General features: G+C 42.0%; 2 protein-coding genes across 2 annotated transcripts; one reads left to right on the forward strand and one right to left on the reverse strand.

Moving 5' to 3' along the window:
- Window positions 1-9,630: 9,630 nt before the first annotated feature.
- Window positions 9,631-10,578, forward strand: LOC150061984 (olfactory receptor 2A12-like). The gene has a single exon (XM_090333781.1). It carries the CDS (start codon window positions 9,631-9,633, stop codon window positions 10,576-10,578), a length of 948 nt encoding a protein of 315 aa, XP_090189907.1.
- A 5,121-nt stretch (window positions 10,579-15,699) lies between these two features.
- On the reverse strand, window positions 15,700-16,671 carry LOC150061985 (olfactory receptor 2A12-like). The gene has a single exon (XM_090333999.1). The coding sequence runs from the start codon at window positions 16,669-16,671 to the stop codon at window positions 15,700-15,702; it is 972 nt and encodes a 323-aa protein (XP_090190125.1).
- Between the last annotated feature and the right edge of the window lie 609 nt (window positions 16,672-17,280).

The following is a 17,280-nucleotide window of genomic DNA, read 5'->3' on the forward strand; positions in this document are numbered from 1 at the left end:
GCCAGGGACCATAAATGTCTTCAGGACCTCTAGCCTATTGTGTGTATCATATACAATTTCACTCTTAAAGAATAATGGCTAACTTCATTGTTCTCTTTCTATACGACAGTCACTGTCTTTATGGCTTGGTATATCCTTTTTGAAAGGAGTCTTGCTATATTGTTTAGGTTGATCTTGAATTCATGGGCTTAAGCAGTTCTGCCTTAACCTCCTGAGCAGTTATGGATATAGGTATGTGATGCCATGCCTCGCCACCGAGGCATGTCTTCGTTGTTTAATTCATATGATAGCTCTCAAGATCAGTATTATCTCCTTTGTGGAGATAAACTGAAATTCCTGGACATGATTGATTTATTTTGTCTGTAAACGTAAAAATAGGACAATATTCTCAGAGGGAGGGAAGGGGATGAAGGAGAGTTATGATGAGGGTGAGTTTGATTGAAGTGCACTATATGCATGTGTGAAAGTGTCCCCAATGGAACCCCTTCTTGTATAACCAGTGCATACTAATAAAAATTAATTTTTATAAAAAGCCAAATAAAAAAGAAGCAGAGACACAAGAAGACTGAATTTCCAAATGTCATCAAGGTAGAAGAAAATATAGCTGAGATTGAAACCCAGGGAGCATAGTGACAAAGTCCAGGCTCATATCTATCATGTTATGTCACCTGACTCTCATGCAGCCAATGGAGAGTGAATGTGATGTTATTGAGGAAACTTAGAGACATAGGATTCCAAGTTACAGCCATGGGTTCAGGTACTTGGCGTCAAAAGCCCCCCTGGGAGCTTTAGCTCTTTCTTACCAGAATTCTGAAGCCTAAGCAAATAGCTTTGTACAATGAAATATTAACTTCTCCATAGTTAGTTGTTGAGTGATTTCTCCCCAAGTCCATCCTTATCCTTGAAGTCTGAAATCTTCCCAATTCAGTGTTCGGACCTCCTTTATGTTCATGAACCCTCTCCTATTTCTGTCTGCTCCAGCTGTGGCTCCCGGTACCCAATTTTCTTCAAATGATTTAATCTTAAATTCCCTCTACCACCAGAGACTTGGATCTTAGTCTTGAATTCATTGAGATCTTGGAGGGAAGAACCTCTAATGTTTCTGGAAGTCAGTCAGTCTCCTACACAAAATGAAAATAATGACTAGATATCATGGGTTTTCTATAAAATTATTTTTCCTTTTAGAATGGCATGTTTTTTTCTTTTTTGACTTTATTGTTGTTATAAGTGTGGTGTACAGGGGGATTACAATTACATGAGTTAGGTAATGAACACATTTTCTTTCTTGCAGTATCTTCTGCTCCCTCCCTCTCTCCCTGTCCCTCCCCCTTCCATCTCCACCCACCAGCTGTACCGTTCACTTCCATCAATGTCCAGTGAGCTTCACTGTTTACCATTTTTCCCTCAAGTTTTCTACTCTCTCCCTCCCAAAGACATACACATGAATATAGTATACATAAAGCAATGAAAACAGAATCATCAAAAATAAAATTATTTTTAAAGAAAGAAAGCTCTTGTTCCCATATCTTGAGTTTGTTTCACTACATATGTATCATTTTATATAACTATAAAGAGGTACATAGGCATTACACCTTTGTGTTTCTCTGTTAAGAGTGTCCCTTTTGGTTTCACTGTGTGTGTGTGTCTAAAATCCTGTATAATTTATCATAGCCCTGTGTATTTTAGAGCTAATTTCATAAAATTGTTTTTAACCTCAAATGGGAATGGACTTAAAAATTAAATAATTGTATAGATTACTAGAAGAGTTATTGCCTTCAAAAATAAATGCCTTACAGAATACTCATTAAATTATAAATAGTATAATTCCACTTAGAAATTATGGCAACATGAGGAATGAAGTCGGGGCCTTGTACTTGGTAGGCCGATGCGTTACCACTTGAGCCATGCCTCCAGCCAGTATTTGCCAACTTCAAGTGTTAAGGTGAGGGTTCTTATAAAGCTAGCAGGCATTGGGAGGATATTCATGGTGGCAACTGACTGCATGCAGAGAAATGTCTTCAACACACACACACACACACACACACACACACTATTAGTGGAACACAATCACAACATCAGTTGCCACATTAACTAGCAACAAAGCAATTTCTAATGTTATCACACAGTTCAAATTTCTATGACTTCACCTTTAATTTCAGGAAAATATTAAATTGCTATGGAAACAATGATGCAACACAGGTCTTTTAAATGAGGGACTGTTTGTTTAGAAAGGGACTTGAAGTAGCCCAGGCTGACCTTGAACTTTTAAGTCTCATGACTTGGCCTCTTAGGTACTCTTTATATTTTTCTGGTAGGTGTTAATTAACAAAACATTCCAACTGCTTTTAACTGAGTGTGTGTGTGTGTGTGTGTGTGTGTGTGTGTGTGTGTGTGGCAGGTCATGGGGCTTGCACTCGGCCTGGACACTGTCCCTGAGCTCAGTGGCCCACCCTACTCTTGAGCCAAGCCCCATTTCCCATTTTTTAGAGGTTAATTGGAGACAAGAGTCTCAGGTCCTTTTGTACCTGAGCTGGCTTTGAACCTTGATCCTCAGATCTCGGCCTCCTGAATAGCTAGGATTCTAGGCATGAGCCACCGTGCCTAGCTTAACTGGTTTTTTAAAAAATTTTATTTGTCAATGAAGAATCATCTAAATGTTAAGAACCCCCCTAAAAAAAACAATAAACACTAGATGCATGCTTTGCTCATTAGCAACTTTCTCCAGAAGCTAAGCTTAAGAAGATTTCCATCTAGAGTACTCATAATCCCCCACGCATTGAAAGAATGTAAATTCTAAGGATGAGGTAAGCTCATGAGCTGAGAAGATTCTCCAGGGCCAGGGTTTACAGTCTCCGTGATGAATACAGCCCCTGGAGGAAGAGAAGCTTTGGGTTTCTGGGGACAGAAATAGAATTGTCAGCAACACATGGTGATTGTGTTTCTTGGGAGATTGTTAAGAAAATTGTTTTGAGGTCACTAGATAGGCGCACTGGGGCTCATTGACTGGAATGAAGGGGATTTTCTTATTAGACTTCTCAAAGCACTAGAAATTCACAGAAGGCCTAACCAACTTGGCCACCTCCTCTAATCAGCTGCCTTGGTTTCTTAGGTCTATGTGCACAGGCTAGTCTACTAAGAATACCTTCTTCTGCCATTTTCCAAATGTCTCTTCACTCAATTATGAAGGTTTCAGACAGGTCTCTTCTTCAGGGACTTTCCTATTTTCAGTCTAGATGAACGTTCCCCAAGAAATTCAAGGTTTGAATTCAGGGCCTGATACTTGTCTGGCTGATGCTCTACCACTTGAGCCATTTGCTTTTTTTCTTAAGTTCATTTTTCAAATAGGATCTAGTCTCACTTTTGTCTGGGATTGGCCTTGGACTCCAATCCTCCTACATCTACCTCCTGTGCTTCTGTTATTTTCAAATAGGGTCTCATACTATTGCTGGTGCTTGGCTGGACAGAGTTCTCCTACTCTCCACGTAGCTGGAATGATAGACACACCACCACGCCCAGCTTTACTGGTTGAAATGATGTCTCATGAAGTTTTTCCCCAGAAATGGCCTCAAATCATAATCCCCCCCTTCATATCCACCTTCTGAGTAGCTATGATTACACAGCTCCTCATGAACTCTGAACACCACCAACATAAGCATTCAACTCTAGCCTTACACCCAAATCATACAAAACAAATTCAACCCTGAGTCCCTTTCATTAAAAGAGTGACTAATACGTACTGTAATACATTTTCATTAAACTATTTCTTTTTTGACTATTTGTCTTATCATTAAGTAGATATACAAAGGCGTTGCCAGTCCACAAAGCAGTTTATGGATACAGTGAGTCTTGATCAGCCCTTTCAACATGCTCACCCACCCCTCCCGCCCTTACTCCTTCCCTCACTTTCCTTAATATTTAGGATACATATGGAATTTTTTGCCATTTAACAAAGCAATTTATGTCATCCCTTCAAGACTTTCACACCTCTTTAACCCCCCACTCTTTTATTTTTCTTATTTTGTGGTATATATAGTCAAGAGACTGGAGCTTCCCCTTTTCCTCCCTTCAATGTCTACCACCCCCCTTGATCTCACTCCCCACCCCCATTTCGCAAGTACCCATTTCCTGGTATTTATTTTGTTGGGCCTTGACTTAGTCTTTCCGAAGAATTATGCTATTTGAGCTCTCTATATTTCCTTGAGCTCTGTTATGTATGTCTATTAATTTGTAACTACTTCACTAAGCTATTTCAAATGCAAACAACAATAAAAACAAGAAACTCACCCACACAAACTCAGCAAAAACTGAGACTAGAAGACAACTTCTTCACTAGGAGCAAGTTTTTGTAGACAAAAACTGAAAAACTTTGCAAATAATGATGAAGGACTTAGTACTTTCCCACTAACTCTGAACTAAGCTAAGGGTGTTTACTCCCACTGGTCCTATTTAAAGCAATACTGGAGATCTTACCAATACAAAAGAAAGTGGAAAAGGAAGAATAAAATTATCTCTATTGGATAATAGCCTGTCTCTGCAAAACTAAAGCCTACAAAGCTTCTGCACAATAAACTCAGTAGGACTAATTAATGAGTTTAAGAATGGCATTCAACCAAAGCAATGCGGAGGAAGAAATTTATAGCTGTAAATATTTAATTTTTTAAATAGTAAATGCCTATATTTAAAGAGCAGTAGAAAGACCTCCATTTAATAACCCTAAGAAAGTACATATGGAAAAGCAAATTAAAAGTAAGTAAACAAATGAAGGAAATAAATATCTGAATGGGAATAAATAAAATAGAATTGAAAATATTTGAGACTAAAAAATTGAAAACATGAATGAAATAAAAGTTTGTTTAAAAGATGATTAAAATTGCCAGCTATAGCTAGACCAGTCAAGAACAAAGACAAGAGATAAATTACTTGTTACTTCAAGATTTTGACCCCCCCAACACCAAAAAAAGGATCATAAGAAGGGAAAGAGAATGATAAGGACATGAATAGTATCAAATACATTATGTCTCTATATAAAGATGATATAAGGAAGTTCACTTTAAAAACTCAGTGCAAGGTGTATCAGAGTGTGAGAAGTAGTGCACCTATCAGGTGAATGTAACTGTAACGCCTCTATACATTACCCTGACAATTAAAAAAACAAACTCAACAGTGACAGAGGATAGAGGAAGAAAGAGGAATTGTTCTGATTAAAATATAACATGGGGGCAAGGAGTTTGGCCTAGTGGTAGAGTGCTTGCCTAGCATGCACGAAGACCAGCCTTCAATTCCTCGGTACCACATACATAGAAAAAGCCGGAAGTGGTGCTAAGGCTCAAGTGGTAGAGCTCTAGCTTTGAGAAAGCCCAAGTCCCACAATCAACAACAACAAAAAAATCTTAATTAAAAAAAAAGACTATAGGGTGGCGGGGGAGGGAAATGGGGACCAAGACATGAGAAAAGGTATCAATGTATGTGAATTAATGCACCTTCTATCTGGCAAATATAATGTAACCCTTCTATTAATTACAATAAAAATATATGAAAAAAAGACTATAGCCAGGTGCCAGTGGCTCATGTCTGTAGTCTTCTTTACTTGGTAGGCTGAGATCTGAGGAGTGCAATTTGAAGCCAGCCATGGCAGGAAAGTCCATGACACTCTTGTCATCAATTAACCACCAGAAAACTGGAAGCAGTACTGCAGCTCAAAGTGGAAGAGCAGTAATGTTGAGCAAAAGAGCTCAAGGACAGCACCCTGGCCCTGATTTCAAGCCCTGAAACTGACCAAAAAATATTCCATTTACTCAAATAGCATCAAAAGGAAGAAAATACTTAGGAATAAATTCAGCAAAAGAAGTATAAGACTTGAACACCAAAACCTACAAAGCATCATGGAAAGAAGTTAAAGATACTCCAAAATAGAATAGAAAAATCCCGTCTATTGATTGTGTAGCTTAATACTGCTTGTGTTGCCATACTCTCTAAAAATACAGTGATCGAGCAAAGATCCCAATCAAAATCCACTAGCTTTTCAATCAATTTCTTCTGAAAATGACAGAGTATTCACATGAGAATGAAGAGATCATTCTTTATGACCCATGGTGGACTTCTCTGACATGCCTATCCAGCCCTCACCACGACACCTCTCAACCCGTGCGTTTACTCCAATTGATGTTCACACTTCTGTTTTCTCTGGTCTGTGAGAGGCAATGGGGAGAAATTATAGGGGGAAGTGGGCCTTGGATTGGGAGGGTCGGGGTCCGGGGTGTGAAGGTCTTTCTTGAGTTTAAGGCTGCTGAGGTGAAATTTGCGCTCAGGGCTTGGGAGGGCTGTAGAGGGACTTGGAGGAGCCCAAGACACAGAAGGCTCATTAAGACACTGTGTGATTTGTCATCCCTGAGGACCAGGCACAGAATGTTAAAGGAAGTCATAGCAGGTTCTTAATTCGTGCTTCACACCAAGTCCTGTGCCAGGTACGGAGAGGGAAGGAAAGGGCAGAGGCCTAAGACGGCAGTCCTCACACCTGGGTGTCCCCACCTGATCATCCCTAGCAATCCCTGTCCTTGATCTTGCTGCCTGGATACCTGTCTCCTTCTAACTCCCCACCATCCACATCAGCCTCTTCAGAACTGGCACCTGATTGTCTCCCTGGTCCCTCTCCTGCTCTGTTCATTGATGTCTCTGTGCAGCTATCTCTTTGTCTCTTTTTTTTTCTTTCCTTCATTGTTTGTGTACCTTAGCTGAAAAGAAGAGAGCTGGAAGGAGGTGAAGGCTGTTGCTATGGAGGTAAGGCAACTGGCTCTCCTCTGTATCCTAGTAATCAGGTTTTGAGACTTGAATTGAAGATGCATGACAAGAGACTTATGGGAGAGGTAAATGTCTGGATGACTAATTACAGGAATTGCAGAAAAGGCTATTTCATGCTTCATGAGAGACTTCAGAAGTGGAAGGAGCTAGGAGTAACAAAATAGATATGATGATCATTCTGGAATTTCTCTCTGGACCAGCCTAGGGGTAGGCCTTGGGATGGATGGAAAGGAGATCATAAGAGTTGGAGCCATCTTTTCATCTGTTTTGTTTGTCTGTTTGTTTTTGCCCTTCTACAACTGTCTCACCAGCTTTCTCTTCTTCCATTCTGCATCATATTGTGGTCAGTGATAGCAACTGGGTGATACCTACTGAGAGACCACTGTACCCACCCAGGCATCAGGTCCACGTGAAGCTCAAAGATGAAATGGGAAAAGCATGCAATGTCCTCAGCTCTTCTGGCCAGAGTGAAACAGAGAGAGACTCTCTTGCCCCATGCTGTGTGGGGCTGCAGTCCTCAATTTTACTAGCTGGAGTTGGCCAGAGGCTTACACCGTGCTATGCACAGGACTTGTCCCCACGCAGCCTTCACATGGTTACCTAGTTTTCATTGATCTTTGGATGGAGTTGCAGGAGCTCACTCCTCCCCACCTGAGGACTTGCCCTATTATTGTAATGTCATTTCATCTACCCCAAACCTGACCTTTGGGAGCTCCCAAGTTCATCTCATAGAGCCTCCCAAGACAAAGCTCATCACCAATTCCATGAAAGGACTCACTTATGTCTCCTTGTGGCTCTCAGAGAGTTGCACCCCCGCTTCAGAATGTCCTTCATCTCCTGGCTCTACAGGACAAACGTTCCTGTTTGCTTCAACTCTACCTCATGCAATGTAATTTCCAGCCTCTTCTTCATAACTGGCTTTAATTTGTCTGTATTCTCCTTTAAATATGGCCCAAGAGGGAGACCAATGCTCCCCTACCTGGTCTGGACACTACAGACACATCCCTTCCCACTCCCTTGACCTGATAGGATCCGGTGCCAATGATGTAGCTTCAAGTGAACTTCTTTTGATGTCAAGTTGCTCTACAGTGATGGGCCCAGGGCCTTATCACATGTTAGGCAGCACGTAATATATCACCAGCTATATTGGTCCAAATTCATCAGTGGATCACAACTTGAAAGATAATGTTTTGTATTCTTTACAAAGGTATACAATCCTGTTTAAATCATTTTTCTTCTTCATCTCAGACTCATTTTCTCAATAATCCCCTCTTCTACAACCCCTGTATATGCTTTGTGCTCCCTGGTTGTACAAATCTCTCCCTTGGCTATGTGCCTTTGTGCCTGCTGCTCCATCGATGGGCAAAACTCTTCCTTGTATTCTTTGCATGATCAACCCCTTCCCATCCTTTAAGATATATGTCTGTTTAAAGAGAAGAGAGCACATGGTTTTCATTTTAGCCCAGGTCTATGACTGGCAGCACACACTGCCATCGTGATGCTGAACACTCTGGAAACGGCTTGTGTATTTATTTCCCAATTTACCCACCTAGACTGTAAGCTCCTTGATGGTTAGGAGTATAGCATATCTTGCTCTTTCTTACTTGTCCGTGTGTCTCCAGCTCCTGGAGCAAGATATGAGAGAAAATGCTCAATCCGTGTGTTTCCCACTCACTGGGCAACCCCACGAGGAAAGGAAGTTGATGGGAACCAGCGTTATTGAGCTTCCTCTCTGTGCTATTCATAACACTAGTCATCTGGTGCACATCATACAAGTTTCTCTCAGGCTACCTCCCTGATAGATAGCAAGTTCATTTCCCAGGGAAGGAACCTAAGGCTGGAGATTGGCTTGCATGACCAGGACTCTAGGAGAAGTACCAGGATTTGAACTCGTGTTCTGATTCCAAATCCCATGTTCACCACTTCCTCTGGCAACATGAACAAGTGAGCCAGGGTTTTGCCTGTAAAGGTATAAACTAACCCCAAGCACATTCTGTCTTGGGTTCCCTGCCCATCACAAATCTCAAGGAAAGAAGAGGACTCAGAGTATAGATTATCATTAGCAAGGGTATTTCTATGGACTGCTTCAGAGATACCAAGAAAAGACACACATTGTTCGCCTCATAGTTGAGTCAAGTTGGGCAGAGTTGGTTCACGCCTACAATCCTAGTCAGTGGGGGGGGAGGGGGGAGGGGGGAGGCTGAGATTGGAGGATTACAGTTCAAAGCCAGCCTAGGCAGAAAATTCCATGAGACCTTAATCTCCAATTAGCCAGCAAAATGCCAGTAGGTCGGGATGGGAAGAGTTAGAATTGTCAAATAGCTTCCAAAGGCTCAAAAGAATAAAACATACACTTTTTTCCAAACCCCTTTTTATGTTTATGGAACCATATACTCTCCCCAGTATTTTTGACTCTTCCTGAAAATGTCTTCAGAGATCCAAGTTTTAAGGCACCAGAAGGAAGTGTCCTGGGCACACGTTTTCAGAGAGGGGGGAGGGGAGTTTTGAGTCTTCACCATCTGACAGGCAACCAGAACTAGGGAGCTACACTTTGGTAGAACCTGAAGGAGAGGAAAATAGGTATCCCTTCTGGGACCTCTAACAGGGAAGGAAATGAGACCCTGCGGGCTCTCAGGAAAGATTTTTGCCTTGAGAAAGTAGAAAGTACATGAATTTGGCCTCGCCTCAGGTAGACCTCTGGGTCTGAATAGAAAGTAATATCAAGTAGAATCAAATAACTACTGCATTTCCAGCAACAAATGGTTATGGAATGTGAATACAAATGCTAAGCTGGAGTACTAGGTTCATTTTTCTCTCCACAGATAAAGAAGAATGCAAGACTTCCCCTGGAAGAACCACAGCTCCGTCTCTGAATTTATCCTTTTGGGCTTCTCCAAGAATCCCCAAACTAACATAGCCCTCTTCAGCGTCTTCCTCTTCCTCTACCTCTCTACAATTGTGGGTAATGGGCTCATTGGGACTCTGATCTACTTAGACTCCCGCCTCCACACACCCATGTACTTCTTCCTCAGTGTCCTTTCTATGGTGGACATGAGCTATGTCACCACCACTGTGCCCCAGATGTTGGTGCATCTTGTCTGCCAGAAGAAAACAATCTCTTATGTTGGGTGTGTGGCCCAGATGTGTACCTTTCTCGTGTTGGGCATCACTGAGGGTTGGCTGTTTTCTGTAATGGCTTATGACAGATATGTCGCCATTTGCTACCCACTCAGGTACAAGGTTATCATGAGTCCGTGGCTATGTGTGGCGTTGGTCGCCTTCTGTGGACTATGGGGTGTTAGTTGTTCCCTTGTCTATACTGTCTTTACCATGCGTCTTCCCTACTGTGGCCCCAATGAGATCAACCACTTCTTCTGTGAAGTCCCTGCTGTGCTGAAGCTTGCCTGTGCTGACACGTCTCTCAATGACCGAGTAGATTTTATCCTGGGCTTCATCCTACTCCTAGTACCACTCTCCTTCATCCTGGCCTCGTACATCCGCATCTTTGCCACCATCCTGAGAATCCGCTCAGCCCAGGGTCGACTCAAGGCCTTCTCTACCTGTGCCTCCCACATCACGGTAGTCACCATGTTCTGTGGACCTGCCATGTTTATGTACATGAACCCTGGAGCCAATGCCTCTCCAGAACGGGACAAGAAACTGGCTCTGTTCTACAATGTTATTTCTGCCTTTCTCAATCCTATAATCTATAGTCTCCGAAACAAAGATGTGAAAAGGGCTTTCTTCAAAGTAACAGGCCTGGGCAAAACCCCTGAGTGAGGCCACTGGAACACAGAAAGCCAAAACCAGCCTGAAAGAACAGCATCCCTGGCCCTTCTACACCATTCTTTTCCATCACAGAGTGGATAGGCAGGAATCATTGACTGACAGTCAGTGACAGAGACCATGGGCAAAGGTAATTACATGGTTTTTACTTGCCGATGGTTCTAGAAGCAAAGCTAGCCTTGGATAGCAAGAGATCTGTAATTGTTAGAGTACCAAGTAGAACGTCCATCTTCTTCACCACTATTCCCCAGGGGCCAACAAAGGGCCTGGCACAAAATGAAATATCTATCGTGACCAAGGGATGAGGATTGGTGATTAATATCAACTTAGGGTGGCTAGGATAAGATGACTCAGAGAAGCCAATAATGTAAATTTACCTCCGTAAGGAATAAATCTTAAGGGAAAGTAACGTTAGGAATGGGGTTCAGCGATTAGTTACTGTCCATGCAGCACTGTCCAAGGTAGCATAGACCCCACAGTGCATGATCCATCCAGTTACCAAAGGAGTGAGAACCTGCTGCGGCATCGCTCAAATAACACTGACAAAACAGGACCCAAACCATATCACAGTGATTAAGAGCTCACTGGTTTATAGTTACCAGTTTCCTTAGATGTAAAAATGAGGATGATAGCCAAGAGTTTGGCCGAGTGGTAGATTGCTCACCTAGCACACACAAAGCCCTGAGTTCGATTTCTTGGTACCACATACAGGGAAAAAGCCAGAAGTGGCGCTGTGGCTCAAGTGGCAGGGGGCTAGCCTTGAGAAAACAGTGTCCAAGGAGAGTGCCCAGACCCTGAGTTCAAGCTGCAGGACTGGCAAACAAAAATTAGGATGATGGTAATTATAGCAATATGTCACCTTGAAGAATTGTTAAGAAAAAGTAAGAGAGGTAAAGTTTGTAAAATAGTGCTCTCCATAACAAATGGTTTATGTAAACATTCTTCTGTGCTTCTTCTTTTCTACTACTAAGTTATCAAACAGACAGCTGGAATGACTCCGCTCCAGAGAAAGGACTCACTCCATTCCTAGGAAAGGGATAACATTACAACTGAAAATTAACACGTGTTTATATTTCAGTTCATTGTAGATTTTGTTGACCTGGGTCTGTCACTACAAAAAACCAGGAACCCAGTAAAACCCTAAAAAATGATTGCAGTCCCTCAAGACGCTGCATCAAAAGGCTTCCATAGTAACTAGCCTGCACCTTGCACAGATACCGTTACAGAGCTTCCACGTTAATAGCTTTTAATAAACATTTATTGAAATCTTAACTGAGTAATAATATTGAAACACTAGACATCATGGTGCATGCTTTAAATCCAAGAACTCAGGAGACTCTGGCAGGAAGATTTCAGGTTGCCGCCAGCCTGGGCCAACAGTAAGATCTTATCTCAAATAAAAATAAAAACAATAACAAAAAAAGGAGTTGTGAACAAGTGGTAGAACTCAGTCAATTAAACATGTCTTGCAAGTGGAAGTCCCTTACTTCCAACTCTGGTACTAGTACACACACACACACACACACACACACACACACACACACAAATTGCTAATGATAGAATAGTAAGGACACTTTATAATACTCTTTTGTAGAATCACCTCCCAAATTTTACCCTAATAAAAGGAGGAATATTCATGTCTTTCCTGGGAGTAGGTAGTGATCTTCCAGGAGCTTCAGCACCATCTCTTTTCCTTTCATTCAAACTCTATTGCTTCTAATCCGGGTGGCTGATTAGCATCATTAACAGCAAAGCATGGAGAGACAACCCCATGTTATAGTTCTGGACAAAGTATTTCTCAGTTTTCCAACACATGGCCAGAACCAAACCTTTCATTGTTTATGGAATAAGGTACTACTCTTCTAGGCATTTTCAGTGCCTTGCTTTAAATTATAAGCTACATGAACTAGTATATGCAAAGATGACTAGGATCTGGCCCAAAGGTTATGGCCACGAAGGAGACAGAGTTAACAAGAAGGCAGAATTGTCATCTCAGTTCAGTTCTGAATCAGACATCTGAAAGGCCATAAAAGTCCCCAAGACCTTACAAAGTAGGACTGGGGATTTGACTCAAATGGTAGCTACCAGTTTCCTTATATGTTAAAATTATGTAATTAAAGGATGGTTAAGAAAAAGTAGCAGAGGTAAAGTTATTATAATAGTGTAAGTTCATAGCTCTAACAAATTCTCTCACCAGTATTTCCAAAAAAAGGAGGAGCAAGAGGAGGAAGAGGAGGGATCCTACAAAATAATCTAGACAGGCTGGGAGTTTGGCCTAGTGGTAAAGTGTTTGCCTAGCATGCACGAAGACCCAGGTTCAATTCCTCAGTACCACATACATAGAAAAAAGCCAAAAGTGGTGCTGAAGCTCAAGTGGTAAAGCTCTAGCCTTGAGAAAGTCCAAGGACAGTGCTCAGGCCCTGAGCTCAAACCCAGGACTGGCAAAAAAAAAAAGTATACAAAATAATCTAGACAATGGTTATCATAACACAAATGGAGAGGTTTAATTTACCACAAAATTTCTGGGAAGCTAATTCTGTATTCATCAGCTGTATGACTTCCAAAATTAGTGATCAGTCAACTAAGACATAGTGAGACCAGACAGTTTATTTAGGTTTCCCCTCAATAACACATTCAGTGAAGAAATTTTCAATGTGCCTTAATTCTAAGGATGATAAATGAATGGATAGATGAGGTTCTGACACCAACTCAAGGAACTTGATCAAGTAATCGGCAATTGGTGTAGACTTGCAGTTGGATGCTGAGTCCCAGTGGGAATAGAAGGCATTTTGCACAGTGACTTGCAGAGTGAACATCTTCTTCTATGTGTGATCCTGTAGGCTTCGGGTGCCATCGGGGGGCAGTGGGGGCTTGCTGGATGAGCCCACCAGGCATCTCTATGCAGGCCACTCTAGGGTGGCTGCTTATATAAAGCTGTGGCTTCCATGCTGGGAAAATAGACAAAACCTGAGGTTGAGCCCAAACCTGATATCAAAGGACATCTTGAACATATAGCTCCAGCAAGAAGTTGGTAGGAATTCTTTAGTCTCCATTATCCTCATACCTTCATGTCTCATGGATCATTCTACTCATCACATGAAAACAAATCCCCACTTTTGCCATTCCTCAGTTCTCCCTGTGTGTCACCTACACCTCAACAATTCCTCCTTAAAATACTCTCAGCCCCCTCCTAGCAGAGATTTGCAATAGAGCAAAACCTTGATACAAAAGGCCATATAGTATGACGCTAAATGAAAGGATCTTTAGGATATAGAAACATAAGCCATTGTGTTATCTCTCATCACTTTTGCTGTCCCTTGGTTATCTCATATTGTTACAGTATCTCACTTTGTTATCTGATATATCGGATATATTTGAATTTGGTTATTTGAAATTGAATATGCTGATGGCAGCATAGAATTCCATTGTGTATAGATACCATCATCAACTGAGGGGCATCTGGGTTGGTCCATATCTTTGCTATGGTAAACAGTGCTACAATGAACATCGTTGTGCTAGTGGATTTAGTATGTCCTTGCTTCTGGACGATTGGGTAAATGCCAAGTAGTGAAATTGCTGGGTCATAGGGGAGTTCTATGTTTAGCCTTCCGCCTGTTTTTAATCCCCCTTTTGTCTCAGCCCATTAGTACCACCCATATTTGGGGCAGGTCCCCCACCCCAGCTTGGTTTGTTAACCCACATGCCAATTATCTCTGGAAACACCCTCAATGACATATGGAAAGGTATGCCTTACTAATTTTCTGCCATCTCACAATCCAGCCAAACTGACAACCAAGAATAGCATCCCAAAGTCTGAGACAAAGGTACCCTGTTCAGACTTAGTGAGACACTTCCCAGCACAGCGACGGCCACCTTCTTGTGTTCTTACATGGTCAGGAAAAGGAGGTGAAGCTTGTTCTCAGTTCACAAATTTATTGCATTTGGATTTTGTAGACTGTACACTATTACCTATGTGGCAAAGAATTTCCAACTCCAAAAAGGCTTTGGAAACAACGTACAATGTTAATTTTATAGATGAATAATCTGAGATCAGAGAGACAAAAATGGCCCAAAGACACACATACACAGAGCAAGGTAGCAAGAATGAGATTAAGAACTCAAGTCCTTTAGTACCAAATTTTGTGTCCTTCCACATTACATATTATTCCATATTAGCCCATAAACCATATGAATGTTAGGTCCATGGTCTATATTAGTTCCACATACTATGGCTTCATTTTTAGTGTTGCCAACCTGCATTGTTTATCTGCACCCCTTGGCTTATATCACCTTGGCCCTCTTACGTTCACATTTCTATATTAGTTTCTATGTTTTATATTGGTTATCTGTATTCTACTGGTTCTTGTGATATTACAGTAGATTATATCACTCTCATTATTTTATATACTTACTCATTGTCTTGTGACTTGCATTCCTTCTCTACAGGAAGAAAATACCTCCCATGCCTTTACTTGAGGCTGGACCATGCATCTTATTCTGACTACTGGAATGTATGCAGAGATGTGTCTCACTTCTGGGAACCTTTGAGTCATTATTCCATTTCCTCTACCATGAAACGGCATATTCCTTATAAGGGTTCCTCTTTCAGAGAAGATCTAAGACTAAAGAAGGTCATCACCAACTTACAGATTACATGAAACATGAACTATCCATGAACTTTTGCTGTTGTAAACCACTAAGAGTATTGGATGTGCCATGATGTAGCAAGTTAACCAAGATATCCGTGTTGATTTCATAAACATATTTTATAAACTCTTGTCCCACCAACCAAGTACTGTGTTAGTCCAAATGTACATAACAGATATCCTTTTACTTCAATAGAAAACATTTTACCATCTGGGCCTGGTGTTGCATGCCTGTAATCCTAGCTACTCAGGAGGCTGAGATCTGAGGATCAAGGTTCAAAGCCAGCTTGGGCACAAAAGAACCTGAGACTCTTATCGCCAATTAATCTCTAGAAAATGGGAAGTGGGCTTGGCTCAAGGGTAGAGCAATAGCATCGAGCTGAAGAGCTCAGGGACAAAGCCCTGGCCAAGTTCAAGCCCCATGACCCACAAAAAAAGAAAGAAAAGATTTTACCTCCTGGATTCCTGTTCACAAGATTGCTCTACCATGTCCTGTCACCTTGAGAAGAGCCCCCTTAATGTCCTTGTTCCTCAGACTGTAAACCACAGGATTGAGCAGGGCCGTGAAGACATTGTAAAAGAGTGAGACTTTCTTGTCTTGTTCAGGGTTGTAGCTGGAGTCAGGTCTCATGTAGATATAAGCTGCCGGAGCATAGAAGAATGTGACCACAGTCAGATGGGAGGAACAGGTAGAGAAAGCCTTGCAGCGGCTCCGGGTGGACTTGATCTTAAGAATGGCCAGGGTGATACGAATATAGGAAGCCAGAATGAGGGAGAGTGGAGTAACCACCATAAAGACACTGAGGACCTGGTCCACCAACTCAATCAGCTGGGTATCCATGCAAGCCAAACTCCGGACCGAGGGGCCTTCACAGAAGTAATGGTTGATGGTGTTAGGCCCACAGTATGGCAGACTCATGGTGAAGAAAGTATGGATTAGAGAGAAAAGAAAACCACAGGCCCACGTCCCAGCTACCAACTGCATACACAAGCCCCAACTGAGGATGACAGTATAATGCAGTGGATAGCAAATGGCCACATAGCGATCATAAGCCATGACTACAAAGAAGACACACTCAGTCAGGCCCAGGGCACCAAACACATACATCTGCAGCCAACAGCCAGCAAAAGAGATAGTATGAGAGTGCGTGAGGAGATGTACCAGCATCTGGGGCATGGTGGTGGTGACGTAGCCCATATCGAGCAAGGACAGGATGCAGAGGAAGAAGTACATGGGGGTATGGAGATGTGAGTCTAGGCAGATCAGGGTAGCAATAAGCCCATTGGCCAGGACTGAGATCAGGTAGAGGAGAAGGAAGGCAATGAAGAGGATCTTGTTGGATGTAGCATCACTGGAGAAGCCAAGCAAGATAAATTCAGAAACCCAACTTTGGTTCTGCCCTGGAAGCATCCACATGATGGAACCTGTAAGAGAATTCATCTAAATGGTGGCGACCGGATATAGAAGTAGACAGGCCAGGGATTCCATTCGGGCCTCACTACTGTTTCTATGTAATAGTGAACAAATTGTTTCAACACTCAGAACCTATGTCTCCTCATCTATAAGATGTGGCTAGAGCTGAGCACCTGTGGCTCACACCTGTAATTCTATGTATGCAGTAGGCTGAGATCTGAGGATCATGGTTCAAAGCCAGCCTACAGAGGAAAGTCTATAAGACTCCAATGGTAGTGTGTTACCCTTAAGCAAAACATCTCAGAGATAGTGTCCAGGCTTTGAGTTCAAGCTCTAGGTCTGGCATGCATAGAAAAAAATGTGGCTAATAATTTTCATCTCTTAAGATTTTCACAAAGGTTAAACACGACATATTTGAAGCATCTAATATAGCGTCTTGAACATTAAACAGCAACTCAACAGTCCATGTGCTATTTCCTCACACTCATTCCCCACCTCATATTCAATACTCAGTTATCTTAGACGCATTCTCCCAACCTCTTAGAAAATTCCTTCTTGCCTCTGACACATTTGTTTCAGTGGGCTAAAGTACTGCCCTCAAACCTCGGAACTTCTGTAGCTGTCTTGTGCAATGTG

This window comes from Megascapheus bottae, chromosome 6, assembly GCF_031878675.1.
Source record: "Megascapheus bottae isolate mThoBot1 chromosome 6, mThoBot2.hap1, whole genome shotgun sequence".
Classification (NCBI taxonomy): domain Eukaryota; kingdom Metazoa; phylum Chordata; class Mammalia; order Rodentia; family Geomyidae; genus Megascapheus; species Megascapheus bottae.

Bases quoted from the DNA above. Each gene is read 5' to 3' on its own strand.
- LOC150061985 (XM_090333999.1), bottom strand. From the start codon at position 16,671: ATGAATTCTCTTACAGGTTCCATCATGTGGATGCTTCCAGGGCAGAAC.
- LOC150061984 (XM_090333781.1), top strand. From the start codon at position 9,631: ATGCAAGACTTCCCCTGGAAGAACCACAGCTCCGTCTCTGAATTTATC.